This window comes from Balaenoptera acutorostrata, chromosome 11 (assembly GCF_949987535.1).
Source record: "Balaenoptera acutorostrata chromosome 11, mBalAcu1.1, whole genome shotgun sequence".
Lineage (NCBI taxonomy): Eukaryota > Metazoa > Chordata > Mammalia > Artiodactyla > Balaenopteridae > Balaenoptera > Balaenoptera acutorostrata.
Genome location: NC_080074.1, coordinates 55317694 through 55344225, shown reverse-complemented (window position 1 = coordinate 55344225; position 26532 = coordinate 55317694). Strand labels below are relative to the sequence as shown.

At 34.5% G+C, this 26532-nt stretch overlaps 1 protein-coding gene across 6 annotated transcripts in view; it reads left to right on the top strand.

Moving 5' to 3' along the window:
- USP15 (ubiquitin specific peptidase 15) overlaps nucleotides 1-26532 on the top strand; it is a 121736-nt gene that overhangs the window by 83289 nt on the left and 11915 nt on the right. For 4 of the 6 annotated variants that reach the window (XM_007179732.2, XM_007179731.2, XM_057556516.1 and 1 more), the window contains 10 exons: nucleotides 13128-13301; nucleotides 15069-15227; nucleotides 15307-15531; nucleotides 22874-22957; nucleotides 23048-23142; nucleotides 23240-23431; nucleotides 24694-24809; nucleotides 24992-25264; nucleotides 25642-25712; nucleotides 26059-26174. In XM_007179732.2, the coding sequence (XP_007179794.1) occupies nucleotides 13128-13301; nucleotides 15069-15227; nucleotides 15307-15531; nucleotides 22874-22957; nucleotides 23048-23142; nucleotides 23240-23431; nucleotides 24694-24809; nucleotides 24992-25264; nucleotides 25642-25712; nucleotides 26059-26174 (1505 nt within the window). Of the gene's footprint in view, nucleotides 1-6869; nucleotides 7016-13127; nucleotides 13302-15068; nucleotides 15228-15306; nucleotides 15532-22873; nucleotides 22958-23047; nucleotides 23143-23239; nucleotides 23432-24693; nucleotides 24810-24991; nucleotides 25265-25641; nucleotides 25713-26058; nucleotides 26175-26532 lie in introns of those variants that run through there. The other 2 variants (XM_028165822.2, XM_057556517.1) reach the window with 2 other exon arrangements.

Genomic DNA, 26532 nt, shown 5'->3' with positions numbered 1-26532 from the left:
AGACCTGTATGCAGAAAACTATAAGACACTGATGAAACAAATTAAAGATGATACAAACAGATGGAGAGATATACCATGTTCTTGGATGGGAAGAATCAACATTGTGAAAATGACTGTACTACCCAAAGCAATCTACAGATTCAGTGCAATCCCTATCAAACTACCAAGGGCATTTTTCACAGAAGTAGAACAAAAAATTTCACAATTTGTATGGAAACACAAAAGACCGTGAATAGCCAAAGCAATCTTGAGAAAGAAAACTGGAGCTGGAGGAATCCGGCTCCCTGACGTCAGACTGTACTACAAAGTTACAGTAATCAAGACAGTATGGGTCTGGCACAAAAACAGAAATATAGATCAATGGAACAGGATAGAAAGCCCAGAGATAAACCCACGCACATATGGTCACCTTATTTTTGATAAAGGAGGCAAGAATACACAGTGGAGAAAAGGCAGTCTCTTCAATAAGTGGTGCTGGGAAAACGGGACAGCTACATGTAAAAGAATGAAATTAGAACACTCCCTAACACCATACACAAAAATAAACTCAAAATGGATTAAAGACCTAAATATAAGGCCAGACACTATAAAACTCTTAGAGGAAAACATAGGCAGAACACTCTATGACATAAATCACAGCAAGATCCTTTTTGACCCACTCCTAGAGAAATGGAAATAAAAACAAAAATAAACAAATGGGACCTAATGAAACTTAAAAGCTTCTGCACAGCAAAGGAAACCATAAACAAGATGAAAATACAACCCTCAGAATGGGAGAGAATATTTGCAAATGAAGCAACTGACAAAGGATGAATCTCATGCAGCTCAATATCAAAAAAACAAACAACCCAATCCAAAAATGGGCAGAAGACCTAAATAGACATTTCTCCAAAGAAGATATACAGATTGCCAACAAACACATGAAAGGATGCTCAACATCATTAATCATTAGAGAAATACAAATCAAAACTACAGTGAGTTATCAACTCACACTGGTCAGAATGGCCATCATCAAAAAATCTACAAACAGTAAATGCTGGAGAGGGTGTGGAGAAAAGGGAACCCTCTTGCACTCTTGGTGGGAATGTAAATTGATACAGCCACTATGGAGAACAGTATGGAGGTTCCTTAAAAAACTAAAAATAGAACTACCATATGACCCAGTAATCCCACTGCTGGGCATATACCCTGAGAAAACCATAATTCAAAAAGAGTCATGTACCACAGTGTTCATTCTAGCACTATTTACAATAACCAGGACATGGAAGCAACCTAAGTGTCCATCAACAGATGAATGGATAAAGAAGATGTGGCATATATATGCAATGGAATATTTCGCAGCCATATAAAGAAACGAAATTGAGTTATTTGTAGTGAGGTGGATGGTCCTATATACACTCCCAAATGTAAAACCGATAGCTAGTGGGAAGCAGCCACACAGCACAGGGAGATCAGCTCAGTGCTTTGTGATCACCTAGAGAGAGGGGTGGGATAGGGAGGGTAGGAGGGAGGGAGACGCAAGAGGGAAGAGATATGGAGATATATATATGTGTGTAGCTGATTCACTTTGTTATAAAGCAAAAACTAACACACCATTGTAAAGCAATTATACTCCAATAAAGATATTAAAAAAAAAAAAGAAATCGTATTTTACCACAGTAAAAACCACATTGTTCATTCACTCAGTAAACACATACTGACACCTCCTGGGTGCTAGACAGCAATGCTTTTTCATACGTCTGCCAGCTCTAAAAAGAGAAGTACCTAAATATTTTGAGCAGTGACAATATCTATGAAACAAACATATAGTCTCCTAAAGTAATTAAGTCAAAAATGATGTTCATTTTAATTTGAAGCATTTACTGGAAAAATCACTCTTTGCTTTATAATCAAGTCCCATGTATAATTAAAAATATGTCTTCATTTAGATTTTTTTAATATATAAATTTATTTATTTTTGGCTGCTTTAGGTCTTCATTGCTGTGCGCAGGCCTCCTCTAGTTGCGGCAAGGTGGGGGCTAGGGCTACTCTTCGTTGCGATGCGCGGGCTTCTCATTGCCGTGGCTTCTGTTGTTGCGGAGCGTGGGCTCTAGGTGCACAGGCTTCTGTAGTTGCAGCACACGGACTCAGTAGTTGTGGCGCACGGGCTTAGTTGCTCCACGGCATGTGGGATCTACCCAGATTAGGGCTCGAACCCATGTCCCCTGCATTGGCAGGCAGATTCTTAACCACTGTGCCACCAGGGAAGTCCTATTTAGAGAGATTTTGTTTTGAATATAAACTGAATCATTGACTGACACACACACGCGAATATACATACACACATACATATTTATTATGCATATATGAATGAATACATATATTTTTAAATAGTTTTGGTATATGATTAAGGTATTTTGTGTAATTCTTCAGTAATTGCCCAGGGCTTTTCTAAGCATTATATACCTTGCCCAAGAGAAAGCTTTCAGTAACTGTTTTTAAAAGAAATTAAAAACAAGTTCTTGACCAAAATATTACTAACTGTTCGTAAGGCAGTTCTTAATAGCAAGATATAATATATTTTATGATTCCTCTTACATTCATTGAATACCATACCAAAAGTATCTATATCATCATAATTATGCCACTGTCTTCCTGAGACCTCTCTTACCTTTCCTGAGACTTGTTCCATTAATTGTCTCTTCTTTGTTCTATATCTTTAACCTCACCTCTTCACTGTCTTCCTTTCCACATATATACATGTCCAACTCTTTTTTTTTTAATGGGGTGGGAGGGAGATGGAGTGAGGAGGACCCTTGACCTTGAAAAGGGTGGTCTGTCCTTTCTCCCTACTTTCTTATGTCCCATTCAATAGCCCTCATGTCTGCAGCTTAGCATAGTAGTTAAAGCTTAGATTTTGCAACTTGACTGCTTGGATTCAAATCCTAGTTCTGTTACTTGTAAGTTGTGTGACCTTGGGTAAGAAACTTTTTAGTTTATCTGTTAAATGAAGATAACATGCTTAAGAAGTGCTTGGCACATAACAAGCAATGTGTAAGTATCAACTGCTGTTATATCATCACTGTGACCATCATACCACCCCATAGAAATTGTTTTTGGTAAGGTCATTCTTGACTCCCTGTTTCCTAGGCTCTTTGTAGCCCCTTTACCTTTGAGAAGTTGACATCTGCTTAAAAGTGGCAAATCCCAGATCTATCTCCACCATACTTCTCCCTCCTGAGTTTCCCTCCAAAATATAACTATTAGATGGACATTTCTGCCTAAACAATATTACAGATAACTCAAACTCAGCATGTCTATGACTAAACATATTTTCTAGAAGCCCGATGCTTTTATTTATTATACTCCCTTATAGGTGCAACCATTAATTAACCCAAGTCAAAACCTGAGACTTACCACAAGTTCTATTCATTCTACTACCTCTTAAATGTCACTTGTATCTATGTTTTCCTTTCCTGTCAGTACAGTATTTTAATACTTGAGCATCTTTTAAGTGAACTGTTGAAAAATACATCTAACTCATCTCTTTGTTCCATCATTTATCCTCTTCTAATCCATTTAGTACACTGCTCCCAGAGTCAGTTTTTAAAAGCAAATACCTCCTTGCTTAAAACTCATTTCCGGGACTTCCCTGGTGGTGCAGTGGTTAAGAATCCGCCTGCCAATGCAGGGGACACGGGTTCGAGCCCTGGTCCAGGAAGATCCCACATGCCGCGGAGCAGCTAAGCCCGTGCTCCACAACTACTGAGCCTGCGCTCTAGAGCCCGCGAGCCACAACTCCTGAAGCCTGCTTGCCTGGAGTCCCCTCACCGCCACTGGGGAAAGCCCACACAGCAACGAAGACCCAACGCAGACAAAAATTAATTAATTAATTAATTATTTTTTTAAAACCTCATTTCCTATCACCTAAAGGATAAAATCCAAACCGGACCCTACCTAGCTCTTTAACTAAAACTAAAGGTTCTTGGAATTCATTAAGTTTCAAATCTCTTTATATATAATGTTACCTCTTCCCTAGTTGCCTTTCACACACACACATGCGTGCATGCGCACACACATACAAACACACACACACCCCTTTTCCTCTATCTCTTCTGGACAAATACCTACTACACAGTAAGAATCATGAAATTAGAGGCTATCTTTGGTTTTCTTTTATATCCCCAATGTTTGGTATAATGCCACATAATAGTAACTACATTAGAACAGTGTTTCTCACAGTGTTTGGATGAGACAGTGCTGGTCAACAATAAAATAACTATAGAAATTAAGCATAAGTGAGTGATCCAGAACTTTTATAGCAATTAGGTTAGTTTCATATCTATTAAATCTAATAATTTTAAAATGGGTCTTTTCTGTATGTTATTTATTTCATTTTTCTAGTGGTTCATTTTTATTTTCTAAAAAACTTTATAGAAGTATCAGTCTGTGACAGTTTGAAAATTTAAAAAGATACTAGTCCTTCCACATAGATGATTTGAGAAGCACTGTATTAAGAAAATTTACCTGAAATATTTAGTACTTGACCTGTACCAGATTAATGATATTTCTGGAGCTGTCTAAATGTCAAAGAGCACAATAATTTTTAAAAGAATTATAGCTTGTAATATATATATTTACTTCTTGCAAAGACCTACCAATTTATATAAAGTCTAATAAACACTACAGCTTATGTTCTGCCGATGTAGCCAGTCTGATAGCACTTGAATTGGGCTGCCATGTTAATCACAGCTTGGCAGAACATACCCTACTACTCTGCAAATTGTTTCTTGAATGATTTCACAGTGAATGGCATGAAAACATCATTTTAGAACAGTATTTCTGTATTTCTAGTCTCTTAACATAATGGTCTTCTGTTCTTAATATTTGTTGAGTGATTAATCAAATTTAAAGTTCTCTTTTATTATGAAAATAGTTAGAAACCTTCATAGTTATGTTATCACATAGTCCTTAAATTTCTGTTTCAACTCAGCTGAAATATTAATATTGTCAATTATGGGCCTAGTGTAATGAAATGATACAGAGAAATATATGACTTGGTAGTTCTTTTAAAGAATGTAGTAAGTCAGTTAAACTTTTTAAAAAAATTCTGCTGTCCCTTTCTTTATGCCTTAGCAGGATAACTAAAAGATGAACAAATCACATAATTCTTAATACTAATTTATTCAAAAATGTTTCTTTACTGAATATTACGTGCAGGGGACTGAACAAAACTATAAAACACTTGTTTTTTCTTAAAACCTTTCACTATCTTGCTTGCTTAAAATATTGGCATTCATTTCATTGTGAGCCAGTTTTGAATTATTAATAGGGTAATTAATAAGCTACTAAACATTAAAATTGAACTAATAAGCTTTAGTTCTTTAAAATAAATATAACTTACACTAATATTTATTAATGTTATTAGAACCATTTAGCTTGAGCATGCTTCCCATAAACTGAATATCTAAACATAAAATCATTCAATAAATAGCCTGTTACTTAAAAAAAAAAAAATTAAACAATTGCTGTTACAATCTAGTAGTTTTAAAACATCATACAACTACCTGAAGCTTATAGCATTGTTGTTGATCTAATCATTATCCCAGAAGCTTTCAAATTTATCTCTATTGCAAGTGGATCTTCTATCCAGTTTCTACTTTTAGCTTTTAATATGAAAAAATCACTGGTCTTTATATAATCATGCTTTTTTAATCGTGACATCTCTAGTTATAGGACTTACTCACTGCAAGTAACAGGGTAGTCCTTTTGACAAAATTTTCCTTCCTCAATCCTATAGATGAGGAGGGGAAAGGCATTGATATTTCTTTGCTAGCCAAAAGGTTTCCCATTAGTCTCATACTTCCCAAGCTTTCATAATAATTCTTAATTAAATTCAAGTAGTGTGTGAAGAGAGATTACATAGAATTTGAAGAAAGGGTGACAGCATGGACTTTAAATGAAGTTTAATTTTATTTATGTCCTAAGCATAGTGACCAGATTAATGATAAACGTGAATATGTTAGAACATCTTTGTCCAATTCAAAAATACTGCCTTTAGAACTACTTTATGTAAAATTTCAATATTTTAAGTCAAGTGTATGGCAGTTCTCTCTTCACTAACTAGGTGGGAGAGGGAAGAAAACAAAGTTTTTTTAAACTAAATAAATAAAAAGAAAGTTATATCCATGTATATATTACTTACACAAATTTGTTCTTTAAAGAAAGCTTGAAGAGAGAATGGAAATGTAAAGCAAAATAGAGCTATAGTTGTATTTGTTTTACTAAAATATATGGAGAAACTTCAGAATTGATCTCAAATATAATGAGATTTGCCTTTCCTAGGAAAAAAAAAATAACAAAAAATAAAACATGAAGTGTCTTAAAAATATCTCATTTTCCAAACCTCCGTGGTGAAGGGGCAGGCTTATATTTGTAGTTCTTCATTGTAAAAGTCTACGTCATAGTTTTCTGTCTTACCCACTACTTTTTTACAGAATTTGAGCCAGTATCCCAGTTTTAATAAAATGCTTTGGAGTTATACAGTACCTTTTTAGAACGTTTATACTCTTGTCATGACGAATTGAAAAATAACAACATGACAAATTCGAAAATTCTTTATCCATCTAATCTTAAAATCCAAAACAAGATATTTGGGGGTATTCTAAGATTACTTTAACCATGGATTACTTTAAGTTTTATTTTTTAAATCATAAGAAAATAAAATGGTTTCCTCATTTTAGATTGGGTTTTTAGTATTGGTCAGTTTGAAAGTGCAGCTACTTTATGAGTTGTGAGTGGCGTTACATTTTGATCAGTTACAGAATGAGTTACACAACTCAAAGGCTTTAGGTAATCAAAAATTAAGTTTGTTTTCTTTCCTGTTCTAGTTACCGGTTTACTAAAATAGTGAGCATACATGATCACTTGAAAATTGGGCTTCTGGAGCACCTGAACAGAAAGGGAGTGGTTCATATTCAGCATTACAAAAGACAACTTTCTCTTTTTGAAGGGGATTACTTTGACTATTTTCCAGGTACTGGGGAAATTCCAGATTCATTACAAGTTATTGGGATGGCTATTAATTATTCATTTCCTAAAATATGTTGATTATAGACTTGAGATTTGGTTATATAGTAGAACTTTATTTCAATTCATCAATTTTAAAAAAACTATATAGAAGTTTATAGTGAAATACAAAATTGAGACTCTTACATGAGTCACTCTTTCAGAGAACTTGAGAAACATCAGTCTTACTGATCAGAACATATTTAATGGAAGAACTTTTTGAAAGTAATGTAAGAGGAATAGGATTTTTGCATGTGTATGTAAGGAAAAGTTATGTACAAAACATTGTAGTCTTTCCATGAAATTTAAGTAATGAGAGAGAATCATACTTCACATAATACTGCAATTTTAGGATGTTGGGTTAAGGGCAGAAATTTATAACCAGAGAGTTTTTCATAGATAATTAATACTTTATAAAATACTCCAATGGTATATGCATTCTTTTTAAAGAAGTTCTTCATGGTGACAGTGATTAAAGGTCTATATACATTGAGCCATATAGAATGTCCACTGGATGAGATACTTGATTATTTAGAAGAATTTTTTTAAGAATTGTGGTGTCTAGTTCCAGGTTGATTTGGGAAAAAGAGTCTTCATGAAAATATATTACCAAATATTTTTCTTTCACATATCTTTTACTTATATGGATTTATCTTGACAGTTATTTTTTGGAGTATTCACAATAGTTATTTTTCCCTCATTAGGAAAGCCTCTTTAGGCATTATTTGGACTTTATTTTTGAACTTGTAGAACTTTAAATAGGTTATAGTTATATAACAGGGTGCAATTCAGATCTTAGTCAAGTGTTTTCCCACTGTTCTCAGTCTCTTAAGGACTGATTTACTGTATTAAGTTTTTATTCATTCATCACACCTTTATTACGGTATGTGCCAGGCATTGTGCTAGATGCTAAGTTCCAAAGGTGAATAAGACATGGACTCTGCTCTCAAGATAAGGACAGTCTAAGTGAGTTTAAGGTATAGCATTAGTCCAGAAGAAGGAATGTTAGTTCTTCCTTGAGGTGCTGAGATGTTGAGATGACTTTTAAAGAATAAGTAGGAATTTCTTACAGGGGAAGAATGTTCTAAGAAGGGGAGGAGTACATGCTATGGCTCAGTCTTAATACGTTAAACTAAGGAATATATCTTAAGACCCTGTATTCAAATTCACATTCAAGAATACTCTTACTTGCAATTTCCATTTTAAATGCGTATGTGAACATAAGTAGAGAACTACAAAGCCATTTTGAGGAACAGATACATTTGCTCACAAAACGATTGGCTTGCACATAATACACCATTCTCATCATTCCTCATGGATCAACATCTTTTCATGCTAGCTTATATCCTCAACCTTCCAGTTAGCCAGCTGTGAAGATGCTGTATCACAAAGGCTAAATTAATGAATGCCAAGTCTACCATGCACTAAATATGAAATTTTAGTATTTCATATTACCATATACTAAATGTGAAATTTAGTTTTTTAATCCTTAGATCTTCAAATGCTCTTGTCAGTTTTGCACACTATTAACTTGCCTAGGGATCATAAAAAACATTTAAATAAATAATTTGCCTAGTTAACAAATGCATTTGCCTGTTGATTAATGTAGCTTTTTTACTTTTTCTCTTTTGCATCAAGAATTGAAACTACTAGTACAGAATCTTTTTCTTCAGTCTGATTATTGCTTTATTTTTAACATGGTATTTGACAGAATTCTACCCAATATTAGGACCAACTCTAGACACAATTATAATACAAACAAAATGTGGCTTGAGATACGTGTTTTATGATTAGTCACATTACTTCATATATGGACCTCATTTTTTTGGTGATGACTTATAAGAGGTGGTTCTTAAACTATGAAAGTGTTGGCATTTGTCAGTGTCAGGCAGTTGAAATCAAATGAATTAACAGAGGTGAAGCTCAAAATGGCATGTGACTATTAGAATGTCACAAAACTCATAAGTAGCTGTAAAAATAACATACTAATATTGTTTATATAATCCTTTTTGTTTTTATCATACATTCATATATATTCTCAGGTTTTGTGGGGGTTTTTTAATTCTCAGTTTTTGCTAAGAAAAACCATGTATGTTAAGGATGAGGGTTTTTTTTTTTTTTATTTTGTAGTTCAGGAAGCATTGAGAATAAGAGATATATCCACATAGGCACAACATATGTTGTATGATTTCTAGTCCATATTACATTACTGGAGTAAAGTATCATGAGTTAAAAAGGACATTTCCTATGTCTACATATGTAGGACTTCTAATATATATATGCCTTAAGAAAGGAATTGTTTTGGAACAGTCCCAATCAGATAGGAAAGTGATGTTTTTTATAATAGAAGAATCTTTGAGAGAAATGCTTCAGAACTCTGGTTATAGTTTTTATTATTGAACTAATGAAAGTTATCTTTATTCTTTAAAACATTGTATTTAATGGCAGCCAGTCCAAGTATCCAATTTTCTTGTAATTGTCAAAGATGTTCATGTTTCTAAGATAGCCTCATGTTAAAAGATTGAATAATGATTTGCATAAATTAAAAATCAAGCTGTATTATGACCAAATTTAAGAAATGGGCTTCTTTTCTTCTACCAGAATGATGACATTGAATACTGATGTCACCTGGAGGAAATATTTTAGTTGTTTGAGCTCTATTCCAATAGTTCCTTGAAATTTATACCAAAAGAGAACTTTTAATGTTTAACTGGTTTTCATATTATTTCAAGAATATAGTGACTCCTATAATAACATATTCAAGGTGAAGGAGAAAATTATGGTATTTGCAAGATGAGGAAAAAAAGTCTAACATCAGTTTAGTTTTTAAACTATTATGATCTATGTATTAGAACAGTTAAACTGGCTATTGAATTTCTGTATTTGTGTTTTAGAAAATTTTTAGAAAAATTAAGGTTGTGAGTTCCTTGAAATATTATGTTCAGCAAATAAGATGCTTTGGGGGACCATTTAGGATTTAATAGTTTACATTTAAATATAAAGTTTATCTCAAAATATATTGGTTATGATATCTTGACAGGAAATACAGGCAGTTACTTATTAAGACTATTTCTGTTTTGTTGTTTAGTTTGTTATCAGTGAATTATAATCAGTTTCAAACTGGCATGAGTCACTATGAAAATAAGAACTGGTCTCTGTGTCACTGACTTTTTAAAAATCCAAGTAGAGGCCCACTACAAAGCAGATGGTAGATTAAATGAAAGTCAAACAAAAGGGGACCAGGGAGTTTTTAATAGGTGCTGTCTTTTTGGATTTAGTATTCAGGTAGAAGTGCTTGAAGAAACTTTTGAAATTATTCATTACAAGCAAAAATATTTTTGCCTCACTTTGTGATATTTCATTCAACAAAATTTGAGTACTCTGTGCCAAACGTTGAAAGAAAAGAGTTAAAAAAAGAAGAAGAAATGGAGGATAAATACATTAGTAAATATAGGCAAAAAACATTTTAACTAAGCATGCATTTATTGTATACATGCTAAATGCCAAGGGACATTGTGCTCAGTGCTAGAGACATGAATTTAAAGGATGTCATGATTCCTGCTCTCATGGAAGTCTCAGTCCATTTGGCAAGACAGACAACCTAAAAATTAAAATTACAGTATATTATAAAATAAATGCTGTAATAAAAGTAGGCACTAAGCAATAAGGAAAGATACAGGAGGAAACACTATAAGGGAACCTGGGAATCCTTCCTAGACAGGATACCTGAATGGTTTAGTAGAAGTTAGTAAGGCAAAGAAGGTATATTTCACATAGGTAGAGTAATGAGAACTTATAAAGTGAGAGAATGCATGGAGGTCAAAGAACCACAAGTAATCAAATAAGGCTGGGATGGAAGTTTTTTTGTTTTTTGTTTTTTTTAAAGGTATTTTATTGACAAGGCATGTAAATAGATGGGCAAAAGACAGACCCTTCTAAAGATTTGAAATTTTAATCTGAAATTGCTATTAAAGGATTTGTAGCAAGGAAGTAACATAATTAAGTCATAAATTTTAGTGACAAATTTTAGAAAGATCACTCTGGATGCTATGGAAAGCTAAAAAGATTTTCAATTATAGTTGGAAGCTCTTTGCAAGATAAGGATAAACATGAATAATTAGGTAAAAACAAAGCTCAAGAATTATTCATGTTTGCACAACTTGATTTTTTGAAGTGTTTAAACGGTAAAGCATTAGGTTCTTTATATAATTGTTACACGCAGTAGTAGAATATTATATTCTTAATATAACCCTGAACTGATCAAATATAAGGATTTGAAAACTAATTGATAATTGTTGTAAATGCTGTCTGACCTCCAGTTTGCCTCATCGACTATTTAGTGTTGGTCCTTTTTGTACTAAATGAGATGATACTGCTAAGTGATGGCATTTATGCCCTGTGTAGTCATGGTATATTCTGGGTTGCCTGGCCCGACCTCCAGTGCTGGGTTTATAATTAAAATGACATATATTACAAAAAGAAAAGAGAAAATTGAAACTCAGAAGGCCTGTAAGATTATGAAAGTTTGAGATATAAAAGGAATTAAGAGGAAAGGTAGAAAAAAAATCCCTTCCCTAATTATTTCCTACACTGTAGCTTACCTCTTGTTCACATAAAATATTTTACTGCTGAAAAAGACATGTAAATAACTGTACAGCCTGTATAGCCCACCTCAAACATTTTTTAACTGTTGATATTATTTTCATTGCCTAAGAATAATACAGTAACAAGTTCCATGATATTATAAAGAGTTCTCCCTTTTACCTTGAGGTAGGGGCCAGACTACCAGTTTGGATAGTATTATTTTTATTAGAAAATTCCAAAATAGATATCATAGTTACATGAGTACACATAAATTGATTTATAATTGAAACCACAAAATATAACGCCATAATCTATTTTTAAGAATTGAATATGCTTAATTTTGGAGTTTTAACCAAACAGTATATGACATATAGTCATAGTTTATAGCATCCAAGTTATCAGCATGAACTCAGCAGGCTGAACCTTTCATAGTTACCAAAACTATTTAACTTATTCCATATGAGTGGTAAGCAAGCTTTGAAAAACTTTTATTTCCATTAATATAAGTCTGAACTGTCATAAGAACAGGTTTCTACTACTTTACGTGCAAGCAACTAGCTTCACTTAAGGCACTTTGTCACTTTACTCCAAGACAAATATCTTCCTGCAGCCAAAAAAATGTTAACCTATATGACCGTATGTCTGTGTCAGTCATTACATGTTCTAATTAATGGCTCTAGACATCTACTTGATAAAGTAATATTCGGTTCAAAATGAAGTCACATTTTATGGTATTATCAACTTAAAAAATTATTTCATCTTGAGATAAAATATTGTGGAAAAACTGTACCTCCGCCGTCTCTTTTATTTTAAATCCTAAATTATTTAATTCAAAATGGAACAGAGCTGGAGAATTAACTTATTCTTAATTTTAATCTTGCCATAAAGGAAAGTTGGATTGTTGTGTTATTAAAGAAGAGCTAGAAGAAGTAAGAACACAGTTAGCCAGAGTTCACATAACAAAAGTTTGTTTTCTGAGGTTCAGCTGATCTGTACTCTCCCTTCTAAAAATGGTTGATCCGAAAGGAAAGTTTAGAAGGCTGCTCTTTCATGATAAGGAACTGACAATGGAAGCAGTAAATACCTCTTTAAAGTTCATTTCTTGCCTGCGCTCTGTCTCAGTTTTTACCTACTCAGGCTAATTTGCAGATGCCTGGGACGATTAGACAATCCATAATTTCTACCACTCAAGTAAAAGAAGGAAAGAAAATTCTGAGCTTCTCTCCCAGTTAACCAGTAGTTTGCTGTGGTTAAAATTAATGCAGATTTTACAGCAACAAATATTAACGTTTTCATTTACTATAAGTAATTGACTTGAAATTTGGGAAATGAATAGTTGAGTACATCATTTGAGTGTTTATTTGATCAGTTACTTATTAGTGCAAGAGGTCATTTTGTAAATTTTTCTCTGTGTATTATCACTTTGTTTCTCTCTACATTTTAACATGTTTAACGTGTGGTTTCTTTTACTTGAAAATATATTTTATTCTTTGCAGTGTTTGAGCAATACACCTCCACTTACTGAATATTTCCTGAATGATAAGTATCAAGAAGAACTGAATTTTGACAATCCCTTAGGAATGAGAGGTGAAATAGCTAAATCTTATGCTGAATTGATCAAGCAAATGTGGTCTGGAAAATTTAGCTATGTCACACCAAGAGCCTTTAAGGTTAGTATGGTAAATACATTTTCAACAAGGCCTATATCACACCCAAGAGGACAAAAATCTTCGGGAAAAGGGCAAAAAATCATAGCTATTACAATGGTCTGTGGCCCTCCAAAGGGACTCAGCACATAAATACATACACAGCATATATGGTATTAAATTTTCAGGGTGGGGCACATAATAGATGATTAATTTAAACTGTCCAAAAAGAGTTCTGGAGGATGGTAAAGGAAATAATGAAATAAAGTTTGAGAAACACTGGTATGGTTCAAAATGACTATAGACAGCAGTGAGCATTTGCATACTGTTTTAGAATACAGCACATCTCTAAGAAACCTACATAAATATTTTATACAAATGTAAAGACTAAATTTGGGCATGTCATTAAACTCTAAGAACTCTATTTTGCAAGTCATTGTTGGTTCGAAAAATTATTGAAATGAAACTGGTCTGCAAAGTAAGCACTAAATATTAATTAAATATATTTTCAATATAATTCTTAAACTTCTATGTTTTTTCTTATTTGTGAAGTAGTTAATTCTTAGAATCAAAATCTCAAGTAATTTAGTTTTGTCATTCAAATAAGAATTGAACTGAAATTTAGCTTTATATTGTTAAAGTTTTCCTAATTAATTATATGGGTGAGATTTATGAGAAATTTTAAACGTTTGAAGAAAATAAGCAGTTTTCAACCGTTTTTTATACAACTTAAATGATGTTCACATAGAACATGGACTGGGCAACATTTTATTAACTATGTACTAGTTCTTAAAAAATAAAAAACAAATCAAAAGAAGTCCTGCATTTATCTTCCTTAACTTTCCAAACTTAGGACAAACTAGTTCAGACAAGTCATTTCTCAACCCTTATCCATGATTCCAATTAGTTTCATTTTACAAGATGTTCTCAATTATGTGTAAATAGGTCCTTGATATCTGACTTTTTGCTTTTGCATTTCTTTTCAGTCTCATCAAAAAAATACTTAGCACTGCAAAGACTAGGAAAATTATATATAACATGAATATTCTTTTTAGCTCTATGAGATTTATCCTCTCCTTACACACAAACTAAATGAGAGCATTGTACTTTTTTCAGGTGACCCAGAAATGTTACTGAATTTTAAGTCTTTAGTGTTTCCCAAACCTTCGTACAAAACTATACCATATTTTCTCAATGTTCTCTCCTTAGGTCAACATTTCTTTTCTATTTTACAGGTTAGTTATCATTATTAAAATATTTTTAGATACGTAATTCTTTTTTTTTTTTTAATTTATTTATTTATTTATTCATGGCTGTGTTGGGTCTTCGTTTCTGTGTGAGGGCTCTCTCCAGTTGCGGCAAGCGGAGACCACTCTCCATCACGGTGCGCGGGCTTCTCACTATCACGGCCTCTCTTGTTGCGGAGCACAGGCTCCAGACGCGCAGGCTCAGTAATTGTGGCTCACGGGCCCAGTTGCTCCGTGGCATGTGGGATCTTCCCAGACCAGGGCTCGAACCCGTGTCCCCTGCAGTGGCAGGCAGATTCTCAACCACTGCGCCACCAGGGAAGCCCCTAGATATGTTAATTCTTTACGTGTATTTATCCATATGTAATTATCATATCTGCATATGACTGCAAAAGTGCCTCAAGTTGATTTGAGGGTTACAAATAAATTTTAGGAAGTAGGTGAATTCACAAATATGGAATCCATGAATAATGAAAATTGACTATGTATTTTTTAAATCAATCTTGTCCCTAGAACTGATTTTATAGTTTTGCTTCTCTTACAGACACAGGTAGGACGTTTTGCACCTCAGTTCTCTGGATACCAGCAACAAGACTGTCAGGAACTATTAGCTTTCCTATTAGATGGACTACATGAGGATTTGAATAGAATTAGGAAAAAACCATATATACAATTAAAAGATGCTGATGGAAGACCAGATAAGGTAAATTTAACCATATTATTGTCACCATTGTTATAATAACGTGGTATCTCTTTGTAATATGTGTCTGTTTTCCTTACAGGTAGTTGCTGAAGAAGCCTGGGAAAACCATTTAAAAAGAAATGATTCTATCATAGTAGATATATTTCATGGCCTTTTTAAATCAACTTTAGTTTGTCCTGAATGTGCTAAGATTTCAGTAACATTTGATCCTTTTTGTTACTTGACACTTCCATTGCCCATGAAAAAGGAACGTACCTTGGAAGTTTATTTAGTTAGAATGGATCCACTTACGAAACCTATGCAGGTAGGAAGTGATTAATTTCTTTGCATTTGTTATTTTTATAAAAGATTAGTGTTGAGTCCTCATGCCTCAAGTACAATTCTATAATAATAAGCTGTTTTGCATAAGAGATTTTTATACACTAATTAGTACAACTTTTCAGAATCTTGAAAGGGTGTGGGATGTGTAAAGTACTATTATTTGTCATGTAAAAACAAAATTCTCAAAGACTTTTTCTTATCAAAGAAAAATGAGAGGTGGTTTGATTTTACAATATTGGTATGAATATTAGCTTACAAAGATTAATAACATAGTAATTTCCCAATTTTCCAACTTGAACTTTCTTTAATGTTCACTGTAAATTTTCTCCTACTGGCTGTTGGAAGAGAAACTAATACTGGCTATACATTTTGATTCATATTATGATAAGATAATGGTATATTTATTTTTTTAACATCTTTATTGGAGTATAATTGCTTTACAATGTTGTGTTAGTTTCTGCTGTATAACAGTGAATCAGTTATATGTATACATATATCCCCATATCCCCTCCGTCTTGCGTCTCATTCCCACCCTGCCTATCCCACCCCTCTAGGTGGTCACAAAGCACCGAGCTGATCTCCCTGTGCGATGCAGCTGCTTCCCACTAGCTACCTATTTTACATTTGGTAGTGTGTATATGTCAGTGTTACTCTCTCACTTTGTCCCAGCTTACCCTTTGCCCTCCCTGTGTCCTCAAGTCCATTCTGTATGTCTGCATCTTTATTCCTGTCCTGTCCCTGCCTTTTCTTTTTTTTAGATTCCATATATATGTGTTAGCATACGGTATTTGTGTTTCTCTTTCTTACTTCACTCTGTATGGCAGACTCTAGGACCATCCACCTCACTACAAATAACTCAATTTCGTTTCTTTTTATGGGTGAGTAATATTCCATTGTATATATGTGCCACATCTTCTTTATCCATTCACCTGTCAATGGACACTTAGGTTGCTTCCATGTCCTGGCTATTGTAAATAGTGCTGCAATGAATATTGTGGTACATGACTCTTTTTGAATTATGGTTTTCTCAGGGTGGGATTGCTGGGTTGTATGGTAGTTCTATTTTTAGTTTTCTAAGGAACCTCCATACTGTTCTCCATAGTGGCTGTATCAATTTACATTCCCACCAAGAGTGCAAGAGGGTTCCCTTTTCTCCACACCCTCTCCAGCATTTATTGTTTGTAGATTTTTTGATGATGTTCGTTCTGACTGGTGTGAGGTGCTACCTCATTGTAGTTTCGATTTGCATTTCTCTAATGGTTAGTGATGTTGAGCATCCTTTCATGTGTTTGTTGGCAATCTGTATATCTTGTTTGGAGAAATGTCTATTTAGGTCTTCTGCCCATTTTTGGATTGGGTTGTTTGTTTTTTTGATATTGAGCTGCATGAGCTACTTGTATATTCTGGAGATTAATCCTCTGTCAGTTGCTTCATTTGCAAATGTTTTCTCCCATTCTGAGGGTTGTCTTTTCGTCTTGTTTATGGTTTCCTTTGCTGTGCAAAAGCTTTTAAGTTTCAGTAGGTCCCATTTGTTTATTTTTGTTTCTATTTCCATTTCTCTGGGAGGTGGGTCAAAAGGAAGATGCTGTGATTTATGTCATAGAGTGTTCTGCCTGTGTTTTCCTCCAAGAGTTTTATAGTTTCTGACCTTACGTTTAGGTCTTTAATCCATTTTGAGTTTATTTTTGTGTATGGTGTTAGGGAGTGTTCTAATTCCATTCTTTTACATGTAGCTGTCCAGTTTTCCCAGCACCACTTATTGAAGAGGCTGTCTTTTCTCCATTGTATACTTTTGCCTCCTTTATCAAAGATAAGGTGACCATATGTGGGTGGGTTTCTCTCTGGGCTTCTATCCTGTTCCATTGATCTGTATTGCTGTTTTTGTGCCAGACCCATACTGTCTTGATTACTGTAGCTTTGTAGTATAGTCTGAAGTCAGGGAGCCTGATTCCTCCAGCTCTGTTTTTCTTTCTCAAGATTGCTTTTGGCTATTCAGGGTCTTTTGTGTTTCTATACAAATTGTGAAATTTTTTGTTCTAGTTCTATGAAAAATGCCCTTGGTAGTTTGATAGGGATTGCATTGAATCTGTAGCTTGCTTTGGGTAGTATAGTCATTTTCACAATATTGATTCTTCCAATCCAAGAACATGGTATATCTCTCCATCTGTTTGTATCGTCTTTAATTTCTTTCATCAGTGTCTTTTAGTTTTCTGCATACAGGTCTTTTGCCTCCTTAGATAGGTTTATCCCTAGGTATTTTATTTTTTTTGTTGCAGTGGTAAATGGGAGTGTTTCCTTAATTTCTGTTTCAGATTTTTCATCATTAGTGTATAGGAATGCAAGAGATTTCTGTGCATTAATTTTGTATCCTGCTACCTTACCAGATTCACTGATTAGCTCTAGTAGTTTTCTGTTAGCATCTTTAGGACTCTCTATGTATAGTCTCATGTCATCTTCAAATAGTGACAGTTTTACTTCTTTTCCAATTTGGATTCCTTTTATTTCTTTGTCTTTTCTGTTTGCTGTGGCTAAAACTTCCAAAACTATGTTGAATAATAGTGGTGAGAGTGGGCAACCTTGCCTTCTTACTGATCTTAGAGGAAATGGTTTCGATAATGGTATATTCAAATACCTGTAATTTTTAGGCATCTTAAGAACCTGGAAAAGAAGTGGAGATTTAGTTAGGCTAAAAATACTTGCTTCAATAATGTTCTAATCTTTTAACAGTTTGGGGTATCAAATAACACTTAGTCTATGCAAGAGCCCTGTGCTAGACCTTAATATCAGTTGTCTGCCTGATTCCATTGCCTAGTGTTATAATTGGATTATTTTACATTTTATGGAGCAAAACACTATATTTTCTCCCTTTATTAATCAGTTAATCCTTTTCTGACACTTGACCCACCCTAATAAAAGTATTTCCTTCCTTTTCTACCTTCTGTTACCCTAATTTCTATTATAGCACTTACCAAATTTTATTATGACCTTTGGTTTACTTTAACTTTTGTCCCCTAGACCATGAATTCTTTGAAGAAAAGGACTTCGTAAATCTTTGTATTCCCAACCCTCATGACTTAAAAGTGTTCAAAAATTTTATTCATTCAAATGAGCACCTACTGATTGTAAAGCTCTGGTAAACAAAACAGACATAGTTCCTACTTTAGAAGATTCTTTACTAAAGATCTTAGTTTAAGGTTCCAGCCAGAAGTGCAGTTTGTTAGAGCCTATTAGTTGTATTAGTCTGCTTGGGCTGCCATAACAAAATACCATAGACTGAGGGACTTAAACAACAGAAATTTATTTCCCCACAGTCTGGAGGCTGGAAGTCTAAGACAAGAGAGCCAGCCTGGTGGTTTCTAGTGCAGACTCTTCCTCACTTACAGATGGCCGCCTGCTCTGCTGTGTCCTCACAGGGCAGGGAGAGAGACTGGGAGCACAAGCTTTCTGGTGTCTCTTCTTACAAGGATGCTAATCCCATCATGAGGCCCCCACCTTCATGATCTCATCTAAATCTCTCAAAGGCCCCATCTCCAAATACCATCACATTGGTTGTCAGGGCTTCACATAGGAATTTTGAGACGACAGATTTCAGTCCATAGCAGTGTTCATGAAATCTATATGAAAGGTATGCTTTGAACAAAATTGTCATCATACCATTCATTTAGTGGAAGTGTTTGGGTTTACTGTCAACAGGGCACAGAATATGAAGTATTCATTAAAATATAGTACTTTAATCCAAAATAATTAAAGTTGGTAGAGACAAGTCTTGTACTCAGTTATGCAAATTTCACCCATCTCTTTTGCTATTTATATATTTGCTTCATGAACTATTGAACCTGGTGTCTTCATGTCAGTATTTCATCCAGCAGTGCTGAGAATATTTTAGAGAACAAGAGAGACATGGCACTTGCCCTTATCCATGAGCAAGGTTAATAAATACCTGCTTTTATTTTTGGCCAGGGGCATATATGTTCACATGTCTAAAATCACATCCTTTAGATACTCACTTATTCACTTGTTCAGAAGTATAGGATTTTTAACATTCTTTCCAGTGGAGAGAAGGTATAGCAATGCTAAACTACATCCTTAACCTCTCTAGTTCGTAACTTTACAAATATATGCCAGTGAGTATAATGGAATAAGAGAGGAGTATAAAAAAATGAGTAAAAATTTATTGCAACATAAAATAAATGTACTCTCTTTCTCTACACTCATTTGTTAAAGATAGTACTTTCCCATGCCAATAATACAACATCTATTATATAGAAGCAAATTGAAATCAAATTGCACATTAACCTGGCAAGTATGTGTTGAATGGTCTTCTGTAATTTGGGTTTTAAATTATTTTTCCAGCAATGTGAATTTCACGAATTTACCTCTTTTCTCACTTGGTGACCAGAAGCATAAATTTGTGGAGGTTAGAGCCATGATCAGCACAGAGGAATTGGGATTTTTTTTTTCCTCTTGGAGACAGTAACAACTCAAATCCAAAATGATCACCTCATTAACACTGTGCTTTAACCAGCTCTAGAGGGAAAGGTAATTAGCTAGGTTAGCCCACTTGATGAGTTTTCCCATCACTGAAGTTGATTTGAGTCATGGAAGTTTATTTGTAATTGTGTTGAACATGTGTTATGTATTGGACTCACATACTGTGCAAGATGCTGGAAGTACAAGGGTGTTCCTAGTCCTTGTTCTCAAGAAGCTTTTCATACAGTGTGAAAAGTGCTCTGACAGGGTGCTGTAGGGATATACAGAAGGAATAACCTACCCAAACTGGTGATGATGCCTTTGCTGAATCCTGAAGGATGATTAGGTTTTAAATTTAATCACGTGAAAATTGGGAATAAAGTATTATAGAACAAGAGAGTGACACGTACAAAGGGCTGAAGGCAAAAGAGAATGTGGCCCACTTCTGGAAACTACAAGTAGATAATATGGTAAGCAGAAGCTAGATCACAAAGAACCTTGATGCTTTCATAGGAAGTTTGGACTTCATCCTAAAAGACTAAGGGAGCCATTAAAATGTATTAAGTATAAAGAGATTGTGTGGTCAGATTTGTATTTCAGAAAGAACACTCTGGCTAGTGCAAAGATTGGATTGGAGGGGCTTAGATCAGATGTACTAAGACCAGGTCGGAGGTTTTTGCAGTGATGCAATGACAGAGGACAAGGGCTTGAACTCTTAAACTAAGTGTCAGGATGGCAGTCAGATAGAAGAACCAGTTGAATATAGGAGTTGAAAATGTATTAAGAGTATTCAAGTTTATTGAATTGGAAAACTGAGGAGAGAATGGTACTATTTGTTTTAATGGGAGATATAGGAAGAATGGTTTAAGAAGAAACCTATTTTAGGATTAGATGTGTTCACCTAACATGACCTAAATCTGTGTTTAGTATTGGACAAGTTGAAATTCATGAGGAAAATTTAGGAGAGATATCAATAGGCCTTGACTTTATGTATGTAGACTAGAGGAGAGAGGTCTGTGCTTGAGATATAAATTGGGTGGTTAGCTCTATGAAGATGGTAGTGAATGTCTTAGAAGGATGAGATCACCCAAATGATCATCTAAATCAGAACTGTTTTAAAAATAAAACGGGCCATATTAATAATTATACCAGGACAGCAGGCTAATCTAGGACTCACCAAAGCAAACTGGGATATATTGTCACCTAGTCTAAGGAGAGCATATAGAATCAAGAAGGCTGAGGATAAAACTCTGAAGGATAATGCTAGAGGGTAGTTCTTTACTCAAAAGAAGGTGTGACCAGGACATTAAAGAATAAGAAGTGTAGTGTCATAGGGAGAGGAAAATTTTGAAGGAGGCAGTCGTCAGCAGTAATGCTGCAGAGAGTTCAATAAAGTAAGGACTGATAAAGATTTGGTTAAATGATAGTATTGACAGCCTTGGTAACAGGTTAAATAAAGAGGTGAAGGCAAAAGCCAGGAGTGGATAAATAGGTGAATGAGAGATAAAGAAGTTACGATAGTCAGTGTAGACATTACTTTTAACAAGGTTATTTATAAAGCAGAGGAGAAAGGGAGATAATTAGTGGAAAATTATTAGAAAACAGTGAGAGACTGTTTTGTTTTTTGAGACTTGTATACAGTTCAGTGCTTTTATAAGAGTCAAGATAAAATGAAATAAAGGATAATTGCTGGGTTTATGTTCTAGAGCAGCGGTCCCCAGCCTTTTTAGCACCAGGGACTGGTTTCATGGAAGACAGTTTTTCCACGGAATGGAGGCAGGGGTGGGGGTGGGGGGATGGTTCAGGCGGTAATGCAAGCGATGGGGAGTGATGGGGAGCCATGGGGAGCGGCAGAGGAAGCTTTGCTCGCTCGCCTGCCGCTCACCTCCTGCTGTGCGACCCAGTTCCTAACAGACTGCAGAACAGTACTGGTCTGCGGCCCGGGGGTTGGGGACCCCTGTTCTAGAGGAGGCAGAAAAGGATAGATGCCAGGGTTAGCCTTGAATGGGAAGAGTAACACCTGATTCTCTTTCCTTGTGTCAAAAGAGACAGAGAAAAGGACCTTTTAGACTCAAGTTTGTAGGGGGAACAGTAAGTTGGAGATTTTCCTATCCAGTAGCCTATATTTTTCTCAGTGAAACAGGTATTCTGCTGATAGTGAGGGGAAAAGTGGTAAAATTAAAAGCCTAAGAAATGGTGAAGATTTTAAATAGTTATTGAGAAAAATAAGAGGATAAGTGAATAAAGGCTACACAGAAGAATTTCTGGCTGGTGTTGAAGGATCCGTTGAGATTGAGCACTGTGAGTCTGTAGTACACCAGTCTCTGAAGTTGAGCAGTTTACTCCAGCAATCTAAACAACTCTGAGAAAGTATAGCAAGAATAAAACTGAATAATAAAGTAATTAAAGTTTTTGCAATGAGTGGTTGAAGGGATGCATCATTGGTGTGGAAGGGCATGGAGATAGTAGGGAGCTGATAAACTAGGAGAAAATTGAGAATTAGAAGGACTAGATATCTCAGTGCAAGCCAAGAATAGGAAAGAATGAGTTTCCAGGAAAAGTAAATAGTGATTAAACATTTAAGAGTTTAAGATGTCAGAGGTGGTGCAGTAGATGGCAAGATCCAAGAAGTGAACTACAGTTGAATGCAAGTGTAGGTCTTTGAATTGAGGAGTCAGGGAACAATAAGATAAACCATCCATGTGGATTTTGTCACCCAGAATGATGCCAAGATTGGAGCGAGACACGGTGAGCCAGATGCCACCGTGAATGTGAGGAAGCAACCAAAAGGTCCATCTCATCTAGTGAATATTTTCCAAAGTAATAAATGTATTATAATTTTTTTTGTTTTTTAGTACAAAGTGGTTGTCCCCAAAATTGGAAACATACTTGATCTTTGTACAGCGTTGTCTGCTTTGTCAGGAGTACCTGCAGATAAGGTAGGATGTTTCTGGGTTTAAAGTATGTAAGTTGGAGTTTCGTTTTTCAGTGTTGTAAAACCAGCTTAATAGAAATTTATTTCCTTTTAGATGATAGTTACTGATATATACAATCATAGATTTCACAGAATATTCGCAATGGATGAAAACCTTAGTAGTATTATGGAACGGGATGATATTTATGTGTAAGTATGAAATCTATTGTGCAAACATTACTTGAGGAAAAATTGAAAAGAAATATCATAAAATTTTCAGAGTTTATAGTCACTTTTATTCTTGTAGGTTTGAGATTAACATCAATAGAACAGAAGACACAGAGCATGTGATTATTCCTGTTTGCCTGAGAGAAAAATTTAGACACTCAAGTTACACCCACCATACTGGTTCTTCACTTTTTGGTCAGCCTTTTCTTATGGCTGTACCACGAAACAACACTGAAGATAAACTCTATAATCTTCTGCTTGTGAGAATGTGGTAAGTGCCAAACAATTCTACATTAACAAAATAAAATATTAAATAGCTAATAAAAGTAAACATGCAAGGTACTATCAGAATATAATTAGTTGTCTGTATTATTTCACCTTTGTTTAGATGGGTAGCAATGTAAGAAATCACATTATAGTCTAATCCAGTTTCTTGATCATGTAAACCACATTACTGAGGTAATTTTAAACCCAGGGAGCATAAATTCTTTTAGTTGTTTTACACCAAAAGTTTACAGTTGGAAGAAAATAGGAATTTATCATGTTTGCACTCTGAAATCATAACAAATGTCATATGCTTCATTTCTTTATACACAGTGCTCATACTGATAACAAGAACTCATACTAATAAATATTTTTATTTAAAAGGATAAACTTTCATGGTTGATCCTTTTGCAAGGCAACACCTTTTTGTTTTCCTAAAACCTTGATTTGAATTATAACGTAATCAAGAATACCATTTGCTCCCTTTCTTTTATCCTTTATAGCTGACATATTTAGTTTTCTTTCTTGCATACCTATTTTAGTATTGTAGTCCCATAAACCATACATAAAGATGACATTATAAACTATAAGTGGTCTTAGCAATGATATATATATCATCTAAATGAGGATCTTTATAAAATAATTTTGTGTCAAGAAATTATTTGCCACAAACTTTTTTTTTTTTTTTTTTTTTAAATTTTTATTTATTTATTTATTTATTTATTTTATTTTTGGCTGTGCTGGGTCTTCGGTTCGTGCGAGGGCTTTCTCCAGTTGCGGCAAGTGGGGGCCACTCTTCATCGCGGTGCGGGGACCGCTCTTCATCGCGGTGCGCGGGCCTTTCACTATCGCGGCCCCTCCCGTCGCGGGGCACAGGCTCCAGAAGCGCAGGCTCAGCAGCCGTGGCTCACGGGCCCAGCCGCTCCGCGGCATGTGGGATCCTCCCAGACCAGGGCTCGAACCCGTGTCCCCTGCATTAGCAGGCAGACTCTCAACCACTGCGCCACCAGGGAAGCCCTGCCACAAACTTTTAACGTATAAAAGAAAGATGTTAAAACCCTAGAAGTAACAAATTAACTTATTTTTATAAAGACAACCAAACACAAATAATTACGGTATCATATCTTGAGTTTGAATTTATCATTGAATCCATTAATGACCACTGTTAATTGTATTTAGAGGTTTTGTTTTATTGAAAGAACGAAAAACTTTTATTTAAGTTTTTGCCTTTATAGAACTGAACTTGTTTGATTTCTGATTTTATTTAAGCCGATATGTCAAAATATCTACTGACACTGAAGAAACCGAAGGATCCCTACACTGCTGTAAGGACCAAAATATTAATGGGAATGGCCCAAATGGCATACATGAAGAAGGCTCACCAAGTAAGACTTCCCTATTAAATTGTAAAAACTTTTCACTTGGGTTATTGCTGCAGAGAAAAATTAAGAGGATGGGGATTAAGGAACTAAACAATATTTGCAAGCCTGGGAAAAATAGTGTTAGTATTAATAAGTTTTAAGTGTAACATTGGGTTTATTTAAAGATTTCTAATATCTAATTTTAGGTGAAATGGAAACAGATGAGCCAGATGATGAATCCAGCCAGGATCAAGAACTTCCCTCTGAGAATGAAAACAGTCAGTCTGAAGATTCAGTTGGAGGAGATAATGATTCTGAAAATGGATTATGTACTGAGGAAACTAGCAAAGGTCAACTCATGGGACACAAAAAACGATTGTTTACATTCCAGTTCAACAACTTAGGCAATACTGATATCAACTACATCAAAGATGATACCAGGCATATAAGATTTGATGATAGGCAGCTTAGGCTAGATGGTAAGTATTGTGGAAAATGGCTTAAACACTAAACTTGAGCGCATGTTACTTTTTTTAGGTGAAACCATGAAATTCAACACTATCATGAAAAATAACATTTATGTATCTATCTACATTTTTAAATGAAAAGCCTTCATTTCTAAGTATACTAAAACACATGTCGGTGTTTATTAAACGAAGGTTGGACTTATGCTTAAGTTTTTTTTAGCTCTAAAATATCTTAATGGCTTGGAAACAGCTATTTACCCTGATCACCTAGTGCAAGTAGAAGAGACTGCTATTTGTTTATTCTGGTATATATCTTAACATTAAAATATATTAGTTTGTAACATTAAGGCATATTAAATCTTAAAGAAAAAATATGTTTTCCACCTTAGAAAGATCTTTTCTTGCTTTGGATTGGGATCCTGATTTGAAAAAAAGATATTTTGATGAAAATGCTGCTGAGGTAAGTCATCAATCATTCCTTCTTTATCTGTCCCTGTTGATCACACTGTTTTGTTACACTCTTTTGCTTCTACCAACTATGTTTATTTTGCAGTAAAAAATTGGTTATGTGCTAAAAGAGAAAAGGCTTGTTGGTTTTGAAACTGCTTTCTGTTTAAACTTCCTGGTTGTCCATATAGGTGTGTATACAGGAATTACTAGAAGTGTAGTGTAAATCTCAGCTGAAATAAGCTTTGATTTTTTTGAGAACATTTAGGAGTTTTTCATTACTATTCATAGTAATATGGTATCACTAAAATGAGTTTTGTTTCATTTGTTTTCTTAACTCAAGAAATACTTCTCTTTAGGATTTTGAAAAACATGAAAGTGTGGAATACAAACCTCCTAAAAAACCCTTTGTGAAATTAAAAGATTGCATTGAGCTTTTTACAACAAAAGAAAAGCTGGGTGCTGAAGATCCCTGGTAAGAGACAAAATTAAATAATTGTTTCTAATTATTTTTTAAGGATTTATACTGAGGTATGTGGTACATCAAATTGAAAAAGTGATATTTAAATTCCCTTTGATATTTTTAACAATAAGCATTTCTTTATATGCTAATAATGTATTAAGAGGGATGAAAATGTCTTTAAAAGTATTATTATAATGTTAAGCTTTAATTTTGTTACTATATTTTCCATAATAGCCATTTTACTGTGAATAATTAATTTTAGTTACATTTTCCCAAGAACTTTTAGCTGTGCAGCTATTTCAAGAGAAGCTTTTTAAGGAAAATCACAATATGTTTTGTGGTATTACTAATTCCATTAGAGTCCAGAAGT